The sequence below is a fragment of the Pseudoliparis swirei genome, chromosome 24 (assembly GCF_029220125.1).
Source record: "Pseudoliparis swirei isolate HS2019 ecotype Mariana Trench chromosome 24, NWPU_hadal_v1, whole genome shotgun sequence".
Taxonomy (NCBI): Eukaryota; Metazoa; Chordata; class Actinopteri; order Perciformes; family Liparidae; genus Pseudoliparis; species Pseudoliparis swirei.
Window position 1 is genome coordinate 17,680,267 of NC_079411.1, and position 21,076 is coordinate 17,701,342.

Sequence of the window (21,076 nt, forward strand, 5' to 3'; positions counted from 1 at the left end):
TATGCAGAGTTTAATAAGTCAGACTAAGGCACAGATTGACAGATTTTATATGATGTTGTTTCTTAAGGCATAGTGGATATGTGACCATTTACACCATAAACTCATCCTGAGTGAATGTATCACAATGGACTGGCTCCAATGTCTTTCTGTCGAGGTCAGTAATTAACACAAATGCTGAAAACTTTCAATGTTTAAAGTAAACATTTTTAGTTTGTATCTTTAATATAAACTTAGATTATTGGATGATTTAGCTCACTGCACTTAATTATGTTTGTTAGTACGTTGTGGTTTTTTGCATTGCATTGAGCAAAATAAATTTGATTGAGGCAACGACAACACGGAGATAGATGTTTTCCGGATTCAGACTGATAAAGGCATCTTAGAAACTATTTATGACTGTTGGTCAAACCTCAAGCCGCGCCCAGACTCGCCGTCCCAGTGCCTCCTACCGAGGCGTCACCCACCAGCAGTGTTGCCAGGTCCGCGGTTTTCCCGCGGAATTGGGCTACTTTTGAAGTGTTGCCGCGGGTTGAATTTTTTGTCCGCTGGTTCGGGTAGACCTATTTTGCATGCAAATTACATGAATATCTTTGAATAAAATCCATATTTTAAATGAACTAATTTAATTATACCCAAATCCTACCAAACTGACTCCAGATCAGCACGTACCCGTCGACACATCCGCGCACACAGGTGAGCACACTCTCACTAGTTCTGATATTGGGCTGGTTTTTGGGTTGGTTTTATTGGCCTTTGGGCTGGTTTTGATTGGCCATTGGGCTGGTTGTGTCACACAGACCTGGCAACCCTGCCCACCAGCCCTCGATCACATTACTGGGGGCAAAATGGCGTCGGCTATACTGCGGCTCCCGCTGCGACTTTTCACCAGAGATGCGGGGGTAGTGAGCCGTAACACCGGCTCGAAAACATCAAACATATCCAAGACGACTCAAAGCCGGACCGCAGTGTCATCGTCGTCGGGGGCTGTCTTACCGAAACCGGACAAAGTGAGTTGTATTCTGTCTTGGTTACCGAGCGAAAAACCGACAAGGAATATGACTGACAGCGGAGGCGGGACTTAATCCTGATTTGACAGGAGCTGTAGCGAATAGAAAGCCAGGAGACGCGCTGGGTTCGTCAAATCAGCCAATGAGCGCATGTTTACACGAACGTAAAATGTATTTCAGGAAGTAAATCTGACATTTTATCAATTCAAGTCAGTATTAATTCAAGTGGACATTTTACGTGAGCAATACAAATGATTCAAATAATACATTATTAGTGTATAACGTATATCGTTATATTACACTAACACATCTTTTTGGGGAATTATATTGATGTCCAATACGAATAAAACTGCCTCTGCACGCAATTTTATCCAGAATAACGACTATAGGATGCAGTTAACGTGATCCGTGACTGGTCCTCTAATGATAATATAATATAAATAGAACACATCTGGGGAAATCCACTTCAAAGCCATTACTGAAAGCCAAATTGAAATAAATATGTTGTCCTAAACACATTAGGAATTATTCAACTCATGATTGTATAAACTGTCTTTGGGACCCCAGGACCAAAATGAGTTGATGAGCTCCCAGAAACCACCACATTCCGTCCATTCTCTCCGCAAGTTTTTTTCTTCTTTCTTTCTCTGCTAGAATATTAGCTGGTGCATGATGTGCTGTGGATAATGGGATTAAGGGCAATGATGCAGCAACATGCCCAGAGCTAATGAAGGCCTTTAACACGGGACCTCTTCAAAACAGGGCCTTGAGTTAGAAATGAGGTAAAACAGGACCCGCTATAAAGCCACACTTACATCAGTTTATATTGTGCCTAAATCAAAACATTTCCGATTAAAAACTACTTTAAAATTAAATTTTGAACTCTTCAAATGTATGTAAATGCAGTTTTGTATAGCCTGTGGTCGGCATAGTCAGGCTTTGTTACACTCAATGTCTCGGCAATAACATTTTATTTATATAGCCTGATATTACAAATCTGCCTCAAGGGGTTTTACAATCTGTACAGCATTTATTTAAGTGATATTATTTTGTTATTTTGATATTATTTCCTCGAGGAAACTGAGGTGGGGATTATTAATGTCAGTAATTCAGTAATCTGAATAGCACATGCTATTTTATGCCTTACAAAAATGTCTTTGTATGTCTTTCGATTATCTCCCTCACCGCTGATGTTTTCCAGACACCATTTGGTCTCATCCGCATGACAGCAGTGGTGGTGCCTTTCCTGTACGTGGGAACTCTGATCAGCAAGAACTTTGCCGCTCTCTTGGAAGAGCATGACATCTTTGTCCCCGAGGACGATGACGACGACGACTGAGCCCGCTCCAGAAAACAAATGGTAAAGTCAAAGTGTAAAATAACATGTAATGTAATGTAATGTGTACTTTAGCCGCACCTTACTTAACATTTCAACACAAAATCTCAAACCCGTAAAAAAAAAAAAAGAAGTTATGCACAATCTTATTCATGTATGAAGGGTGTAGAAAGATGACAGTTAATTTATTTTTAAATTCACATCAACAGGGTGCTTTGCAATATCGAGTGAGAGCACACCAGCCGGCACAAGGAAGATTGGGAAGATGGGGCACATTTGACATCCCTCCACCCGTCTCCTCCCTCTCCCCTCTGCTATTCATCATTGTTTTTCCTAAATTCACTCAGTTGAAATCTCATATCATGTGAAGCTATCAAAACGACTAGTTATGCCTTCACTCTTGTTTGCATGTTTGTATGACAACTCAATAAAGGGAGTCGATTACACGTGGATGAACACTTGTTGTTATTTGCGCTTCACAGTCTTTGCACAGTGGTTTCTTTCTGACTTTTTCTGATTCTTCTCAGTCACAACGGCACATGTCGTTATTGCAATGTCATGATTTCGTTGTATCCTTTAAACAATTTTTACACCAGCTCGGCGCCATTATTCCTCGTTTATCCTCATTGGTCAGGTAGGCCTCGCGTCCTCCTGCAGGGCGGCGTTGGCCAGTCTCAAGTGTTCGTTGAGAGAACCCGTCTCCAGCTGGCAGCGACCACTCCGCTCCACGTACGCCTCCTTGTAACGCTCGTAGGCCGCTGCTTTCTCCTGGAGCAAAGGGTGGGAAACAAGTGCGGTGGACACGTCAGCTGATGTTTTTAAAGTTGTGAGCGTTCGACAACACCAGAGGAGAGGTCTGACCGTGACATGTACCTTTGTGAGCGACTGCACTTCGCTCTGCAGACAGCCAACTTCCTGTTTAAGATACTGCACCTCGTTGTCTTTCGCTCTGAGTAATGTCTGAAAAACACAACGTGGCATCCTAATATTACAGTTAAAATGATGTACAGACTATGCACAGCAGGACCGTTTAGAGCAGGGGTCAGGAACCTTTTTGACTGGGAGAGCCATAAAAGCCAAATATTTCTAAATATATTTCATTGAGAGCCATATAGTATTTTTAACGTATAATTTTAATGCGACTTCTGGTGCTGCATGCTGCTAGGGGGGGGGGGGGGGGGTGCAGGTGCAGGTGACTTATTCTTTGCTCCGCCCCGATGCGCGCGCACACGCCGGCATCGGAGCTCTGCAGCGCGTGAGACGGCGAGCCGAGAAGTGTTAACGCGACACGTAGAGACAGAGTGACATGCTGCTGGTTAGATACGATTAATAACAGACGGCTGTTTAGTTTAATAAAAGAACAAAGACGTGCTCTTTAAGGAAAGAGACCTTAAATTACTTCTGCTGTAATCTGGCCCGATAGAGAAAATTACAGGGGGCGGGCGGCGATTTTTATTTTTTCAACTCAAAATTGTCTGGTAGCCATCGAAAGAGCCATATATGGCTCGCGAGCCATAGGTTCCCGACCCCTGGTTTAGAGGTACTTTACTTGAGTGCTGCTCCTTCACACTTTTATTCTTACTATGTGGAAGTTGCATTAAAAGGCAAAACACAATTGCATAGAACTACACCAGGAACAAGGGTGAATTATGATATGACATTCACTACAACTACATGCATTTGACAGCTACTGTAGTTACTTTGTTTCAGATTTGACATGTAAGATATAATTAGCTTATCAAATCTGATGTATATTTATAGAGGAAACTGTATAAAATGTAGTTAAAAATGATCTCATGTGAACTGCCACAAGAGTAAAATGCTACTTGTCCATTAATGCATCAGTAACAATAATTAAATAGTACCATTAAAAAATCACAGGGTCCATTTGTCTGCGTTACAGATAGTTCTACTTCCTCTCTTTGTTGCAGATAGTTCTCTAAATGCAGTCTTATTGCAGTAAGAAAGGTCTGCCTTCCAGCTGTGAGCCGTGCTGGTTTGGTATCCCGGCAGTAGATGGCAGTATGAGCTCTACTAATGGGACCAACACAAATGAGGCCACCAAAAACAGAAATGGGTGAGGGATGTTTCTACAGAGAGCCATTACATGGGTACACAAGAAAAAAATAATAGATATTTTTATCAAAGTGGGCTGAAAGCCCCCCCCCCCCCACGGCTCATTGGTCAAACGCTGCTGTTTGCTGGCATTCATGTCCACGTTTGTCCTTCAAGCCTTAACGAGTCCTTCAGGTACGATTAGATGAAACTGGGTTGGCATGCAGCAATAAGTTAAGATGTTTTATAAGCATCACCTGCTTCCACAAGAGAGGAGATGACGCAGGATCTAATTTATTCTCGAGCGTTAAATCGGTACCTCTAACTCAGACGCCGTGCGCCCGGCGCTGCCGACAGAGGCCGTGTCCAACCTCTGCCCTGTGATGAAATGGCGCATGCGGCTGATCTCTTCCGCCAGTCGGGCCTTCAGCTCCTGAGGAAGTGAAGTCAAGCTCAAATTATGTCGTGAAGAAGTAATGTGAACTGCTCAGGTCAGTTTTTGCTTCCTTTTATTCGGTTTGAGAACACCAAAAACACAATGGTGTGTGTGTGTGTGTGTACCTGGTTCTCGCTTCTGAGCTGCTCCAGCTCGCTCTCCCTGAGATCCAGCTCGGCCTCTCGGTCCCGGCCGTTCTGCTCGGCGCGGCGCAGCTCCAGGCACTTCTGGGTGTAGCGCTCGGACAGCACATCCAGTTCGCCGGGCGAGGCGTCCGCCCGGGGCCTGACACGCGCAAACACACGAGATTCGGCGTGAGTTGTCATGTGTCATGCGAGAGGGGGGAGGGGGGCGGTCACAGTTGAGTGCAGAACATCTGCAGCCAGAGCCAGTGAGATGGAGAGCACTCTCGGCATGACGAGATTGTACACCTACATGTGGCCTCCGCGTGAAGCGTCCGGGTGTCCGGCTCCTCCGGTCAGCCTCCTGGTGCGCTCCGCCGCCCTCTCCTCTGCGTGAGCCGCCCGCAGCGCCGCCACAGCTGTGAGGAGCAACGAGGTTCACGTTGGTCAGTTTGGATGAGAGATCCATTGAGCAGGAGGGACTGTCGCGCTTCTGTGTCTTGTACCTCTAGCGGCCGCCTGGCTCTCCTCCCGCAGCATCCTGTCACTCCGCTCCTCCAGCTCCCCGATCACCCTCGCGTTCGTCTCCTGCAGCTCCTGCAGAGTTCTCCGATGGGCCGCTTCCATGGCTTCTAGCCGGGCCCTGCAGGGGGCCCCGGGCCCACACGGGCTGTCCACCTCGACCCCCATGGCTGCGCGCTCCCTCTTGACGCTCTCCACCTGCTTTCGAAGAGAGACGGCCTGGGAGATGGAGAGAGGGGCGGGAAGATGTCATGATGGATATTAGCATCATTCCCGTGCATTGAAAACACGTAAAGGAACGTCCGACTAGTGCTCCTGCTCAGAGGTTCTTTCTTACCTCCCTTTGAAGAGCTTCCTCTTTATTTGTTTGAATAGTTTGAGCTCCATTTACGGATGGGCTGGATATATCAGTTGGTGATCCGGTGGCAGGCCGTTCTGCCTCTTCTGGGCTCGATTGATACGTCTGAGCTCCAATGAGAGACTGAGGGCTCATTTCCCTGAATGTCAACGTCTCAAATTCTACCCACTTCCTGCTGACGTCTGAGTCCATGGTCTCAGAGACGGGATCAAGTACCCTCCCCCTTTTCAGATCCATGGAGTCCCACCTGCTGCCCATCTCACTGAAGGGGACCCCTTTCTCAAACCACTTGTTCCTCTCCTCCAATCGCTTGGCTTGCTCGTGGTCCCAGCCCTCCCCCTCTTCTCTCTGACTGGACGGAGACAAGTCCAGATCCCGGTCTGCGGTCTGGTGGTGGTGGTGGTGGTCGGCCTGATGGGGGTTTGAGGCCGTGGCGCCGGAGGTGGAAGTGGTCGGTTCATAGCCGGAGTCCTCGCAGGTGAACCGAGCAGGGGGTTGGCATGACGACGGTCTCCGGGAGAGGGGGTTCTCTTTCTTGCTGCCAGTATCTGATTGGCTGAGGTCGGAGCGAGGGAAAGACGGGAGTGTTGTGTTACACATCGGAAGAAAGATGATCGAGGGGGTGCGCTACGCGCGGACCACCCAATCACATTGTTTTCATTTTCCTCACAATGTTCTGGAATGCTGTTTAAAGAAATTAGATTAAGGATTTAGCTAAACACATTTTGCTGGTTCAATATAATGTAATATCTTGTCATGTAAAATACTTATTAGGATTAATTAGTAAAATATTATGTACTTATAAGTGAGCCACAGCCAAGGTTTCTCTGTATTGAAAAATACATTTTAATTTTTTACATAATGTGTCCTATTGGACAACGTTTATTCTGCATTTATTTTATCTTTATATGACTAAGTTTGGTATTTATCTGTGTGGGATTGTCATGGTTTTATAATTTTATGGCTGCAGACGAGCTTCAAATTGCCCTCTGAGGGACAAATAAAGTAAATTGAATAGAATGTTGGCCGTGCCGAGTGTGTAAAGTCATTTTATGGGCAAAATTGTTATTTTCAATATCGTCACTTTCCTATAATAATGGCCTAAGTAATTATTTGACAACAAATATTTTTTTCTTCCGAAATCATCTCCTCATGATACTGGCCACCTCTGGTAACACCTACTTCCTCAGTTGAACACATCATGTGATTCTACCGCTGTAATATAACATATCACAATATCATATGATCAATATGTGGTCAAGTTTTTTGTGTTTTCTGAAAAACCTGTAAAAATTACGTAGGCAATTATTTTAGGAAGGTGACGATATGTTATTCCTGATCGTCGTACACAGTAGCCTCTCTGCAAGACTTGTTTGTATCTAAATACTTTTCTAAGTACTGTCTTTAATTTGAGGCACTTGTACTCTACTTGAGTGTTTACTACTATTCATGCCACTTTATACTTCCAGTGGACTTCAATAAAAAGGGATATTGTACAGTGGATGAAAACAGTATTCCTCAAGGCATACACGATAATAATTAGATTAATCAGCATTGAGTGCTTTTTATTTCTATACTTTAGGTCTATTTTGCTAATAACACCAATTTGCTTTTACTTAAGTCTCATGTTCCCTGCACTGCAGGTGGTGTTGCTGCATTAGTAACGCTTCCGAATATTTCCTCCACCAACATTTCCCAGAATAAAGTGGGACTCACTGCGTGTTGTTCTGGATCGCCTGCTTTAGTAACTTCACCCAGTTCCGCCGTATTCTGGAGGTCGTAATGGAGAGAGTGAACACTGCTCTCTTTGTCTGGAGATCAAAAGACACACACACACACACACACACACAATGTTAAACAGGAAGCAGCCAAACATGTAATCGAAGTGGGTGGGGTGTCTGACAGTCCATCTGTCTGATGGTGTACTGGACACCAAAAATGAAGTACCATAAGTACCAAGTACCATAAACACATACTTGTATCTGGAGTCCATAGTTCTTCTCCACATCGCAGTCTGACACATTCACACAGGACGTCAGGTTGATCTCTCCATCCAGATCATCTGACTGCAGCACAAGTACCCAAAAAACAAAGAACATATCCGGCGTCATAGAATAATTATTTTGGAAAAGCTGATGAACAGCATTAATATGTATGTAAATGAGTTGCCATACAGGTCGCCATAAATGTACTAACAAATCAGAAAGGACTTTTATGGCACACGTCAGCTCCTACCTCCTCAGCATCTGCATCTCTGTAGTACCTCAGTGAGGCGTCACCCAGAACAAACCAGTGTTTCCTCCCCTGAGCCAAACACATGTAAAATGCACGGCATTAAATGTGTTCCTGCACGTATAGTCCACGTTTTGTACGTATAGTTTCCAGGTCAAGTCTCGCTCTTGGAGTTTTGGACCGTCTATGTAGTGTAGACGGGAATTAGAATAGAACATGAATAACTCTTTCGAAAAATATATGTGAAAATAACAATTAAAAAAACATAAATGTACCTTGCCATGTTCATCCAGTATGGACATCCACCCCTTCAAGCAACGTCACCTGTAATTAAAGTATCACGATCAAGCTCTTTGACAGCACTTTGCAAAGGTTTCTGTCTCACGCTTGACTGTGAGAATAGGAAACGGGAACCGTCAGAGCAGACGAGAGCGTCTATGTGAGATAACCGCGTCTTTGAGGCACGCAGAGAGAGGCAGGCCGAACTTTAGAGCACAAAAAATGGGCAACATACTGCAGAATGTGAACGTAAGAAAAAGGAAGAGGTGAACGTTTGCAAACAGTGATCGTCATTGGAGGAGCTGATGGGACGTGGTATGTTATCGTAATAAAAAAACATACTCACCATGCATGCATCACATTGCAATGTGTACACATTGTGAGGAGCAGAGGGAGAAAGAGACATTTTGAGAGGGATAAATGCGTGATGGAGATCACATGCTTTGATATAAATGTCATGTCAGGGTATCAGAACTACTACCCAGACGTTTGATTGGTTGCATGTGATTCAAAGCATTGAAATAACATTTGTTTGATTTTGTGCTCTTCCATCTCTCTGAATTTGCTGACTCAACAGTTTTAGCCTGCAGGGCTGGAAACTGCAGGATATATCCAGAATCTATTAATATGGATATGATAAATCATGTGAACACACTTCCCTAACACATAGAGTGCTAACGAATGGCTTTTTCCCTGCCTGAGAGGGAAAGCAGGCAAGCAGCTAAAATAGACATATGGGATCTACTATAAATAAATGTGTGAATGACCCATTTTCCTTCATTTATGCAGATGCAGAAAAGCCATGGGATTGGGCTCACCTGTGTCTGCGGGCGTTCAGGAAGAGCTCGCTCCTTCACCTTTGAAGAAATGTGTCTTCCACGTAGATTTTCTGAACTCTTTGATTGAATAAACAGAGAGCGTTACAAGTGAGTAAGCAAGTCAGTGACTGTGCATCTGTGTCATGTCCTCTGAATATTTGGGGTGGCCAATGATAGCTGCAGGCTTAAGGACCTCTCAAGTTTGTCGGGGCTCACACCTTCTCAAAATACCCTTTTCATCTATAATAGCACCGGGCCACCGCTCTGCGGCTCAGTTTTAGTGTTTCGGATGCTGTTTTGGGCTAATTGCTAACATCTAAGAAACCTAGTCTGCCCCTTATTTATTTCCCAGACTCTTTCTGCTGAGGAGACTGAGGTCTTTTGGAGTGCAGGGAGCACTCCTGAAGACCTTCTTTGTCTCTGGGGTGGCATCAGCCATCTTTGATGGAGTGGTCTTCTGGAGCAGCAGCATGGCAGCGGCTGACAGGAAGAGGCTGAACAAGCTGATAAAGAAGGCCAGAGTGTCCTCTGGATACTGTGGAGGTGGTGGGGGACGGGAGGATGATGGCAAAGCTCTCGTCTCTGATGAACCACACCTCCCACCCCATGCAGGACACTCTCGCAGCTCTGTACAGCTCCTTCAGCCACTGGCTGATTCCTCCCCGTGTCAGAGGGAGAGGAACCACAAGTCCTTCCTTCCCGCTGCTGTCAGGCTGCACAACACACTGCAGTAGATCGCTGGAGATCCTGGCAAACTCAGCACTTTACTCAGCACTTTACTTTATTTCCCCCCTGTATATTTAGTATTAGTATTTAGTTTTTTAGTATTGTGTTTTGTGTTTTATATATATTTTCATTGATGCTCTGATGTGCACCGCTGCTGTGATTTTTGAAATTTCCCCACTGTGGGACAAATAAAGGAATATCATATCATATCATATATCAGTTGCTGCTTTGTGAGTTTATTTTTGACAAAGATTGTGCAAAGTGTATTCCAAAGCAACTTCAAGCCAAATGTCTGAATACATCGCCGTTATTAGGATCTAGACGAGTGGTTAGCCGATTGTGGGTTGCATTCATTCAATCACACGATACAGCCGTGGTTGTTGCACCTGGCGGAGATCTGCACTCTACTGAGTGACTACTTTCAACATGGATGGCCTTGTGAACATGTGTGCAGTTCTCACATCATACCTGTGAATGAAGAGACGCGGCGGGCTGTCTTTGATATGACCTTGTGTTCTCAGAGTCCCGACATTTCTCTCGCCTCTCTCTGCCTCTCTCTCTGCCTCTCCCCCTCTCGTCTGACTCAAGTCTCGGACTGTAGATGTCTATTTCATCTTGGTACCTTCAGAGCCAAATAAGAGAAATATTTGACAAACACATAAACACAACAAAGGCTCAATTGACATCCTTTTGTACTCACTGAACTTTCACATTCCTCTGCAAAGGCCTTCAGAGCCCTCCTCTTTTCTTTTGCCACAACTAAGGCAATTATTTATAGTCGGATCAAAAGATATCTTCAAAGTTTTTTTCTACTTGCTACAAAGCTGTTTAGGAATCTTTCAGGAACAGCCTGAATAAACACATACACTAATGAGGCAGAATAGATGCATGGTTATAGCACTTCTGCTTTGGCTATCCCTGAATAGATGCTACACAATCATATACAGTGTAAACCACATGGTTCCACTAACCTGTAGGTCTTAAGGATGTTGTCCCGACATGGGCTGGGACTCTGGTTCCTCCTCCTCAACCCTGGAGACTCTTTCTCAGACTCCAGCTGGATAGTTGGAATATCAGCCAGGACAATGTAGTCGTCCATGGTCATCCCCACCTCCGATTCATAAAGATGAAGCAACATTTTTACATGATATGCATAATGAGTGTTTTCTCTGCCACAAAATACACCAAGACTAAGAGTCGGCAGACATGTTAGTGACTCTGTGAGGCTGTACTGAGGGCACAGTGGTGCTTTTAGCTAAATACTATCATACTTAGCATGCTAACATGTTCACAACATAGGCTGTAAGGTTTTTGTATTCGCTGAGGCAGATATGATGTCATTCATTCTGCGGGTGAATAGTTATAAACAAAAGTATTGAACAAATTGAAACATTGGCCTACAATCGATAGACTTGGAAACATTTCACTGGAAGTTTCATCCTCTGAGGACCATGAATGTCTGGACAAAATGTAAAGACAATCCATCGAATACAGTGGTTCTTAACCTGGGTTCGATCGAACCCATCGAACCTCAGGGGTTCGTGAGGGGTCAAGACACACACAATATAACCCGGTTCACACTAGCCATGTCGGGCCGTTTTTGTTGGTCGTCAGAAAATTGTCTGCCGACATTTTAGCAAAACACCATTTTTCTTCGCCGCTGCGTTCACACCGAGAGCGTTACGGAGTCCATGACAGACGAGAACTGAACGAAGAGACCGAGCGAGTCAGCGTGAGATGCTCCACTGGAAGCGACAGATATTCATACGATTCCGCTTTTAGGTTATTGGTTTCAAACGGTATTTTAAATGAACAATAAAACAAAAGAACAAAAGCTACACAGACCCAGACGTAGAGGTGAAAGTCACCGAGCTGCATGAGCCTACGGGGGATGTTATGCATATATATATACACTACCGTTCAAAAGTTTGGGATCACCCAGACAATTTCGTGTTTTCCATGAAAACTCACACTTTTATTGATCAAATGAGTTGCAAAATGTATAGAAAATATAGTCAAGACATTGACAAGTTTAGAAATAATGATTTGTATTTGAAATATAATTTTTTTTCGTCAAACTTTGCTTTCGTCAAAGAATGCTCCTTTTGCAGCAATTACAGCATTGCAGACCTTTGGCATTCTAGCTGTTAATTTGTTGAGGTAATCTGTTGAAATGTCACCCCACGCTTCCTGAAGCACCTGCCACAAGTTGGATTGGCTTGATGGCCACTTCTTGCGGACCATACGGTCAAGCTGCTCCCACAACAGCTCAATGGGGTTGAGATCTGGTGACTGTGCTGGCCACTCCATTACAGACAGCATACCAGCTGCCTGCTTCTTCCCTAAATAGTTCTTGCACAATGTGGAGGTGTGCTTTGGGTCATTGTCCTGTTGGAGGAGGAAATTGGCTCCAATCAAGCGCTGCCCACAGGGTATGGCATGGCGTTGCAAAATGGAGTGATAGCCTTCCTTATTTAAAATCCCTTTACCTGGTACAAATCTCCCACTTTACCAGCACCAAAGCAGCCCCAGACCATCACATTACCTCCACCATGCTTGACAGATGGTGTCAGGCACTCTTCCAGCATCTTTTCACCTGTTCTGCGTCTCACAAATGTTCTTCTGTGTGATCCAAACACCTCAAACTTGGATTCATCTGTCCATAACACCTTTTTCCAATCTTCCTCTGTCCAATGCCTGTGTTCTTTTGCCCATACCAATCTTTTCTTTTTATTGGCCAGTCTCAGATATGGCTTTTCCTTGCCACTCTGCCTAGAAGGCCAGCATCCCGGAGTCGCCTCTTCACTGTCGACGTTGACACTGGCGTTTTGCGGGTACCATTTAAAGAAGCTGCCAGTTGAGGACCTGTGAGGCGTCTATTTCTCAAACTAGAGACTAATGTACTTGTCTTCTTGCTGAGTTGTGCACCGGGGCCTCCCACTTCTCTTTCTGCTCTGGTTAGAGCCCGTTTGTGCTGTTCTCTGAAGGGAGTAGTACACACCGCTGAAGGAAATTTTCAGTTTCTTTGCAATTTCTCGCATGGAATAGCCTTCATTTCTAAGAACAAGAATAGACTGGCGAGTTTCACATGAAACTTCTTTTTTTCTGGCCATTTTGAGAGTCTTATCGAACCCACAAATGTGATGCTCCAGATAATCAACTAGCTCAAAGGAAGGCCAGTTTTATAGCTTCTCTCATCAGCAAAACAGTTTTCAGCTGTGCTAACATAATTGCACAAGGGTTTTCAAGGGTTTTCTAATCATCCATTAGTCTTCTAAGGCGATTAGCAAACACAATGTACCATTAGAACACTGGAGTGATAGTTGCTGGAAATGGGCCTCTATACACCTCTGGAGATATTTCATTAGAAACCAGACGTTTCCACCTAGAATAGTCATTTACCACATTAACAATGTATAGAGTGTATTTCTGATTGATTTAATGTTATCTTCATTGAAAAAAACAATGCTTTTCTTTGAAAAATAAGGACATTTCTAAGTGATCCCAAACTTTTGAACGGTAGTGTATATATATATATATATATGAATGATAATAATGTTATGAACACGAACACGAGGGCGTTAGATGTTCCGACGTTTTGTGGGATTTCCACAAGTATAAAGCAGAACTTTTGGTTGTAACGGATCCCCGTATACACTGTAAACCCGACTGATCATCTGATCATGTTTAGCAGAGATAACTTAGTATGTTACGTTTCTGTAAGGGGGGAGGGGCCTGTTGGATTAGTGCCGTGCGCAGCACACACAATGTCAGTTGTTCCCAGGTGTTCCCATCTAACAATGTTTTTGCTGTGTCTCTTTTTTCTCTGTCTGAGTGCAAATATATACATTCCAGTGCAAGTGTATTGTTAGAATTGTATTTCTGCAGTGGCACATGGTTTTAATCCTCATTTCTCACCAAAGCCTGTTTGTAGTTAAAAGAATGTTTAATTTCTAAGGTACTTATTTTAAAATTGCTTGAAGTTTATGTTGCATAAGTATGAATATTCCACCACTTGTTTTTTTTCAGTGTATGCTCCAGACTGCAGATAAGTGTTTTGTTTCAATATGTTTAACCCAGTTCCTCTGTCCAGTCAAGTTGAAATTAAGAATTGAAATGCCTGTCTGTATGTTACTGTGTAATGTTGCATTCCTCCTCTTGTAAAGTTGGAATTTTTGTATTGACTCAGTAATACATTTAAACTTTTACAGTGCAACGTTTTGACAAAATAAATCCCACTGGTATACACAATTCATTTTTGTTTTTCTTTTTTTCTCTACAATTTTCTTGAAACAATGAATACAATCTTAAAATAAAATAGTGTATTTCATTAGAATTAAAGACATTACTTTAATTAAACTAATGATCTTAAGTAGCAATTACTAATGTTATATTGGTGATTTGTTTATATATTCTTATGTATGTTTAACTTTACATAGTTATTTCATTAAACTTGGACAAAAGAAAAGAAATAATTGAAGTGAACTAATGATTTTGAGTAATGATTACTAATGTGGACTTAGATATGTCTACTGCAGGACTTATGTTTTTAAGTTAACCCAACTTAACTTGTTTAGTTCTTCCATGTGTAAAAACTTAAGTGGTTTGAGGCAACGGGTTTCCATGCTCGGGCTAAGAGTGTATGACGTGGCAAATAACTGACTGCTGGTGAAATTACTCTTTTATTTTCTTTCTTTGAGTGACAATACATTCATAAACGCTGGTGAACTATCACCACCCTAAGAGCTTTAGCCTCATACGGGTCCATTAAACTATTAAACTATATTAAATGTATAAATGCGCATCTGTCCGTAACAACATCCATGGCCGTACTGTCAAGTTCGCATTCAAACCTAAAGAAAAGTGAAGTGTGATTCCTTTTAACTTTTCAAAATAATAGTCTTATTTATCTATTAGAGAGGAAGTGGATTAAAACCGTTATAACTTATTCATAGACAAAATACAAAACAGGCAATCAACACAAAATAATAAACCTTCCATGTGGTTATTTACAGTGTTTTTTATTCCATGGTGGATGAAGGAAATAATAACTTTCCAGGGAGTAAAGCCACGGAGATAAGCCACGCCCCCTCTACGGTGCGAATGATGAGAATAAATGACAAATAGTCATGCGAGTAAAGCGTTGCAAATGTGGTAAAAACGTGTTACGCAAAATATATTCAGCCCACTCGTATTATTTGTGACTCACGCTCCGCTTGGCCCTCGTTGGCTGCAGCTGATCACGCCACATCTGATATCTGTGCTGCAGCAACTTGGTGCGCTCAGTAGTCGACTTGTGGCTGTTGTGATTAAACGTCATTTGTGAGTCTCAATCATTCTAAATATGTCGAGCAAAGAAAGTGGTTGGACGAATACGTACAATATGGATTCACGTGTATAAAGGAGCGTGATGGGAGTCGGCGTCCTCAATGGCCAAGTTTAGCAATTCTAGTCTAGCACCACAAAACTAAAAGAACACTTCCTAAAGCTTCACGGATATGTTCAAGAACACAATTGCTCGCTGAATTCAAGGTGGAGAGAGACAGATTCCATGAAAAGGCTACTCTGACTGTTCTCGGCACTTGCCGAGGTGAAGCCGCGCATTTCTGAACTTGTATCTGTAAGTCACATTGATTTGCAGTAAATATTTATTGAGTTATGTTTTTGTGTGAAATTAACGTTTTGTTGGTTTTGATCTTTGAACACAGTGATTTTGTGGAGAACTGATGCATTAATAAAATATATAGCTATGTTTAAAAAAAATCATATTTTATTTTTCCAATTCCAAAGGGTTCGGCTAATATACTGATGAAGATTGCAGTGTTCAGTACCTCCAATAATGTTAAGAACCACTGATCTAATAGTTGTTTTCAGTTCGTATCAATGTGGATAACCGAGTGACAGGCATATAGAGCGACGCCGCTAGCTACCATACATACCTCTTCTGTTTCTACTGCAGCCTTCTTGGGTTCACAGATCAACAAGGCCTCCATGCCTCGCCTCACGGTGCTCCTGCTTCGCTCACCGCTGACCTGATTGTTCCCCTCATGGCCTTTGACGGGTTCTGCGATTGCAAGTGAAAGTGAACCGCCAAACATCTGAGGGTCCGCACCTCGTCTTGATGAGGAACAGCGAGAGGTTGGGAGGCTGAGTAAAGAGTGTGATGACTCTTGCCAGGAGCCTTGAGTTGGACTCGGTCTGCTGTCTCTGGACTGGGGCTCCCTCTGTGGGGTGTGGCTGTGTGTACTGTAGCCGTTCCTGGACGGGGATAACTCACGGCTGTTGCGAGTGTCCGCCGGACTGTTGACGGCCGTTCTGGTTCGAGGAGATGCTTGGGATCCCTCGTACGAATGTTGCTGGATGGCCGAGGAGCCTCGGCGAGAGATGCACTCCAGATTCCTGTACAGCTTCTCAGAGTCCAAACTGTGTAAGTTTGAAGATTGGGATGGACTCCTCAAGTCCCGGCTGCACCTCCTTTGATCATCGCACACACCGTTCTGCAAATGGAAAGTGTCTGCGTGTCTGTGGGAAGGGGTGGCTCGAGAGGGCGAGGCGGTCAGACAGGCAACGGACTCCCTCCTGCGAGATGGACTGGACCTGCTGGATGCGTGCCGAGAACGGCCATGCGACGGAGGCGGAGAGGAGTCGTGGGACCGGGCCTGACTCCTGGAGAGGGAGCTCCTCCGCTGAGTTCCCACAGGGGACTTTGCGAGCTTGTAGCGATCTGGGCTCACAGAGCTGTGACGTGTTGGCGAATTATTCTGTGAATCAGCTCCCTGTCTAAAGTTGGAGTGGTACGTGTACCTCTCTGGGGATTCGCTCCTCCAAATTTCCTGAACGTACGTCTCTGGGTTCCTCCTCTGCGAGGGCGTACCGAGGTTGACGTTCCTGTAGGGGACGCAGGCTTTTGGCTCGGCAACATAGTTGCTGGGAAGAGGATGCCCCCGCTCGGAGTAACGATACGACCGCTTCTTGACCTCCTCCATCTGCCGCTCACCATCACCTCTTCGGTCTGGAGAGAAGTAGCCACTCTCGTGTTCCCTCTCTCCTCTGGACTCTGAAAACCAAACAAGCCTGAGGTCATTTCCTTCATATGTACTGCAGCTTCTAAAAGGGCATTGGGCACAAGTCATGGTCAAGAATGTAGTTATCGTATATTTGTTGCTGTACCTGATGTCCGGTGGGTCCGGTCTCTGCCCCTCCTCTCGTCCATCCAGGAGCATTCAGCTTTGGACGGGTCCAGCTGGGTCATGTCTCTTTGGGCCACATGGTGCCCCTCTGAGCTGAGGGATCTGCTCTTCTCTGGACAATCCCACTGATTTGGAGAGCTGGAGAAGGGAAGTCGAAGGTCATCACAGATAGAAAAGGAGGCTGGTAACATGGAGTTGTAAATTGTGTTCACTGGACATACTCTTAGTCTCTTCTCGGTGACCAGGGAGAGGGGGCCTACAAATGCTAAGAGGTGTGGATAATGTCACGCTGATAATGATGTAACTACCACAACAAGTTATCTGGCTGGAGGTGAAAGAAATATACCAGAAACAGCTTTTTTGTGCAACTCTGTTCTCTTAGAGAAACAGCCACTCCTTCCTGCTATGATATGAGCATAAACTGAATCAGCAAGTATTAAAGCAGTATTAGATGATTTCTTTGAACATTTGGGGACAACTGATTTGACTTATTTTATCAATTGCTTCTATCAAATTTGAAGCTCATATTTTTAACATGGAATCAAAACAAGCTAGCTCCTTGAAAGCTAATGTCTAGCAGTGATATTCAGAAGCCACCCTGACATGCTTGGGTGCAGTGGCGGCTGGCCGATCGAGGGCCACGGGGGTTGGCCCGGGTAAAATCAACGGGGACAGATCCAGCATGGACAGATACGGGAGTAAGGGACACGAAGCACACGGAAAACATGAGAACACCAGAAAACACATGATAACTCCTCAAGCAGCCATATTGGGCAAAGTGAACGTCACTACCAGCTGGACGACGGAAAAATGATCGAGGTAAAAAAACACAATGATGGATAAAAACAGGCACACTTGTATATTTATATTATATGGTATTTATCCTGTTATACTGAATATTATTATATGATATAAACATATATATATATTTATATATATATATATATATATATATATACTGAATTGTATTAATAAGATGTCCTTATTATTTCACTATAAAGTAGAAAAGTATGTTTGCATTTTTTTTTTACTGCATGTTTGCTGAAATTGATCGGATGGCCCGACCAAAAATAAATTCCACCAGGTGCCACTGCTTGGATGTCTTTTTTGTGTTTGCTGCTCAGGCAAAGCCTCTTGGTAAAAGAAAAAAAAAAGTTTAAAAAAGTGCTTTCTAAAATCAGGATACAGGATACAGTCACCTGGCTTGTATGTCAGTGTCACAGATATTAAGTTCCAACTCAGGACTTAGACTGTGGACCAGACTCCACTCGGAGGTCCAACCTCCGCTGACATCATCGCTATTGGCACTTGTGGTCCCCTCAGACCACAAACGAGTGTCCTCACCTGCTTCCTATTTGGGGGAGCATGGAAACACATTATTTTTTATAAAAGCATTATCTGGATAATTCAGGCATTATAGTATTTCATACAAAACAAATTCGATAAAATTCTGAATTGTCTAAATTTTTAAAATGTTTTTTTGTTCACACTATTTAATTTGGTTGTGTCTGTAAATTACATATTTGTTGATTTAGTTTCCCCTGGATTTAAAAAGTGAATGCTTTGATGCGTTTGCATTGCATCATGTTTAATACTATTCAGCTACACAATCCTAACATTGCATTATGAGTCTGACTGAAGCCCAGTCTGGTGTCCTTTATCCAATTCAAAGAGCAACAACAACACACCGACTGCACTTACCCTGGAGACACCAACCTACAGTCAGCTAGCAGCCCAGGTCCAAGCATTAGGACATATTTCTGTGACTGCTGGCTGTCCTTTCAGGGAAATCCGCTGTCGAAGCTTTTCGGCAGCTTCCCTCCTCCCTTCCCTCCTCCCCTCCTTCCTTCTCTCCCTTCGTTCCAGCTAAGCCAATACCTTTAGACTGCACAGGACGTAACTCAAGCTACTCTCTGGTCACGCTCATGATTATTTCATTGTTCTCGTGCTTTTGCATCACCAGAACCACCCACTCAGCTTCTTTCTGATCTTGGTCTTGATCCCTCCTTCAGTTCTCTACCTCTCATTAACAGACAGACCACCAAAGTTTGGCCCTTTTTAGGTCTTGATCTGTTGATAGTTTTAAAGTGTATAAAAGTGTGGCCTTTTGTTTTGAGATTGAAATACATTCCAGTAATAACTGTGATAAAGAAGATAAGATAAGATAAGATATATACTTTATTAATCCCCAAGGGGAAATTAGTTCTCTGCATTTAACCCATCCATAGTTATTAAGGAGCAGTGGGCTGCAGTGATGCGCCCGGGAAGCAACTGGGGGTTCAGTGCCTTGCTCAAGGACACTTCGACTTGCAACTAATGGGGAGAGCCGGGATCGAACCGACAACCTTGGGGTTGCAGGACGACCCCCTTACCCCACTGAGCTACAGCCGCCCCAAAAAAAATAAAGAACTTTCTTGCTTGCTTCAATTTAAGTGGGCCAGCGTTGTGTGAGGGGACACGTTTGAATGTGTCATATGGGCATATAAGATTACACTCCCTGAGGATTGTAATGAGCTCTCATTAATTAATGATACAGAATCAAATGCCACCTTCTTCTTCTCCAACCTCCATGGTAGTTTCACTTGGTGACTGTGTTATGAGTTGACCTCATACCCCTCAGTGGGCAACTTGTGGGACAGTTGTAAAACACCGGCTGTATTGAATGGTGGCAAGTCATTATAAAAGCACTTAACCCAATGTCAATAGATTTTGACCTTATTCTGGTCATTTTTATAAATAAATAAATGTTTGACAAACTCGGCTTCTGTTGATTATGAGCATCATAGCTGGAATTGATCAAACTGCTACAATTCGGACGATGACAAATGGAGAAGTGTTGAAAGCAAAATCATCCGCTTTTTAATGTTTAATTTTCTCCTTCGCTTCATGGAGGGCGTCAAACATTCGTCAAAGTTCATTCACGCTTGTGTAACCGTGCCCTTAAGACCTTTACTGGGGTGTTTTTTACGTTTGCTAAACTGTTCACGGCAATACAAAACAAAACTGTTTTTGTCATGAGTGCTTTCAGCCAAAACGCAACAGAAAAGCGGTGTCGATTTTCTTTTGGAGCATCCGCACTGCGAATAAAGGCAACAACCAATCCAGCTGAGCGGAGCGAGACGACTTGCGTCTTTTATTTATGAAGAAATATGAAACTACTCCACTGAGGCTTCGTGGTCTGAACCAAGACTACACGCTTTATTACTCTTTTCCACCGTGACAAAGGCAGACCAGCTCCCATCTTCTCACCGCTCACATAAAGCCTTTGTGTCTCACCTGTCGATGTTGTTTATTAGTCCCGCCCCTTTTATTATTCACCTTTTCAGTTCCAAATGAGTTTTTAGAACATTCTCATGTGTCATTTCCTGCATAATCGATGAACACATTATTATTTCACAAACCTACTGCACTATATAACGGCCACCTACCCACTCTCGTGAGCCGTCCTGTTGAGCAGCAGCAGCAGCGGGGACAGTGTCGCCGTTGAGGTGCATGTGATCCGGCTGAAGGCAGCAGGGAAGGGTCAAAGGTGTCGGGCTGGAACTGGCGGCAGCATCGGTCCTCAGCAGGGGGCGCCTCGTCCATCCAGCTGAATCCGTCATCTGAGGTGTCTGGCATGCATAGGTATCCTCGGGGACCTTAGCACTAATTTTCAATAGTTCTGGTGGGTTATTTCCCAGGAGGCTCTGTATCATTACCATAATAACAACAACAACTTTCATCAACACCCTTATTAGTTGTGCTTAGGCAGGCTTTACGAGATTAAAGGCTAGTTCTTTGTATATGTGTGATGTTTATTCTATGAATATAACCTGATGAGTCACAAACAATGCATCTCTTAAGGAGTCTGTGAGCACTTCAATATCCTGCTGGATGAAACACACACGACTGATGGGATCCCTTTAGACCACTGAGCAGAAGATAGTGACAGTGTATAATGTCACCATTGCATAGAAGGAATCCTCCAGCATAAGTTATCTATATAGGTATATGAT

The 21,076-nt window shown here is 43.7% G+C and overlaps 2 protein-coding genes across 2 annotated transcripts; one reads left to right on the forward strand and one right to left on the reverse strand.

The window, feature by feature from the left end:
• Positions 1-830: 830 nt before the first annotated feature.
• On the forward strand, positions 831-2,795 carry smdt1b (single-pass membrane protein with aspartate-rich tail 1b). Its single transcript, XM_056410429.1, has 3 exons — positions 831-1,007; positions 2,209-2,367; positions 2,553-2,795. Exons 1-2 carry the CDS (start codon positions 846-848, stop codon positions 2,344-2,346), a joined length of 300 nt encoding a protein of 99 aa, XP_056266404.1. The 5' UTR covers positions 831-845; the 3' UTR covers positions 2,347-2,367; positions 2,553-2,795.
• Positions 2,501-20,699, reverse strand: LOC130189888 (TRIO and F-actin-binding protein-like). Its single transcript, XM_056408881.1, has 14 exons — positions 20,626-20,699; positions 20,510-20,584; positions 17,062-17,219; positions 16,766-16,948; positions 15,831-16,615; positions 8,072-8,140; positions 7,813-7,902; positions 7,553-7,647; positions 5,816-6,392; positions 5,463-5,697; positions 5,270-5,375; positions 4,960-5,119; positions 4,718-4,831; positions 2,501-3,303 (listed from the first exon to the last, which is right to left on the reverse strand). The coding sequence occupies exons 1-14, from the start codon at positions 20,697-20,699 to the stop codon at positions 2,974-2,976; spliced, it is 3,051 nt and encodes a 1,016-aa protein (XP_056264856.1). The 3' UTR covers positions 2,501-2,973.
• Positions 20,700-21,076: the final 377 nt, after the last annotated feature.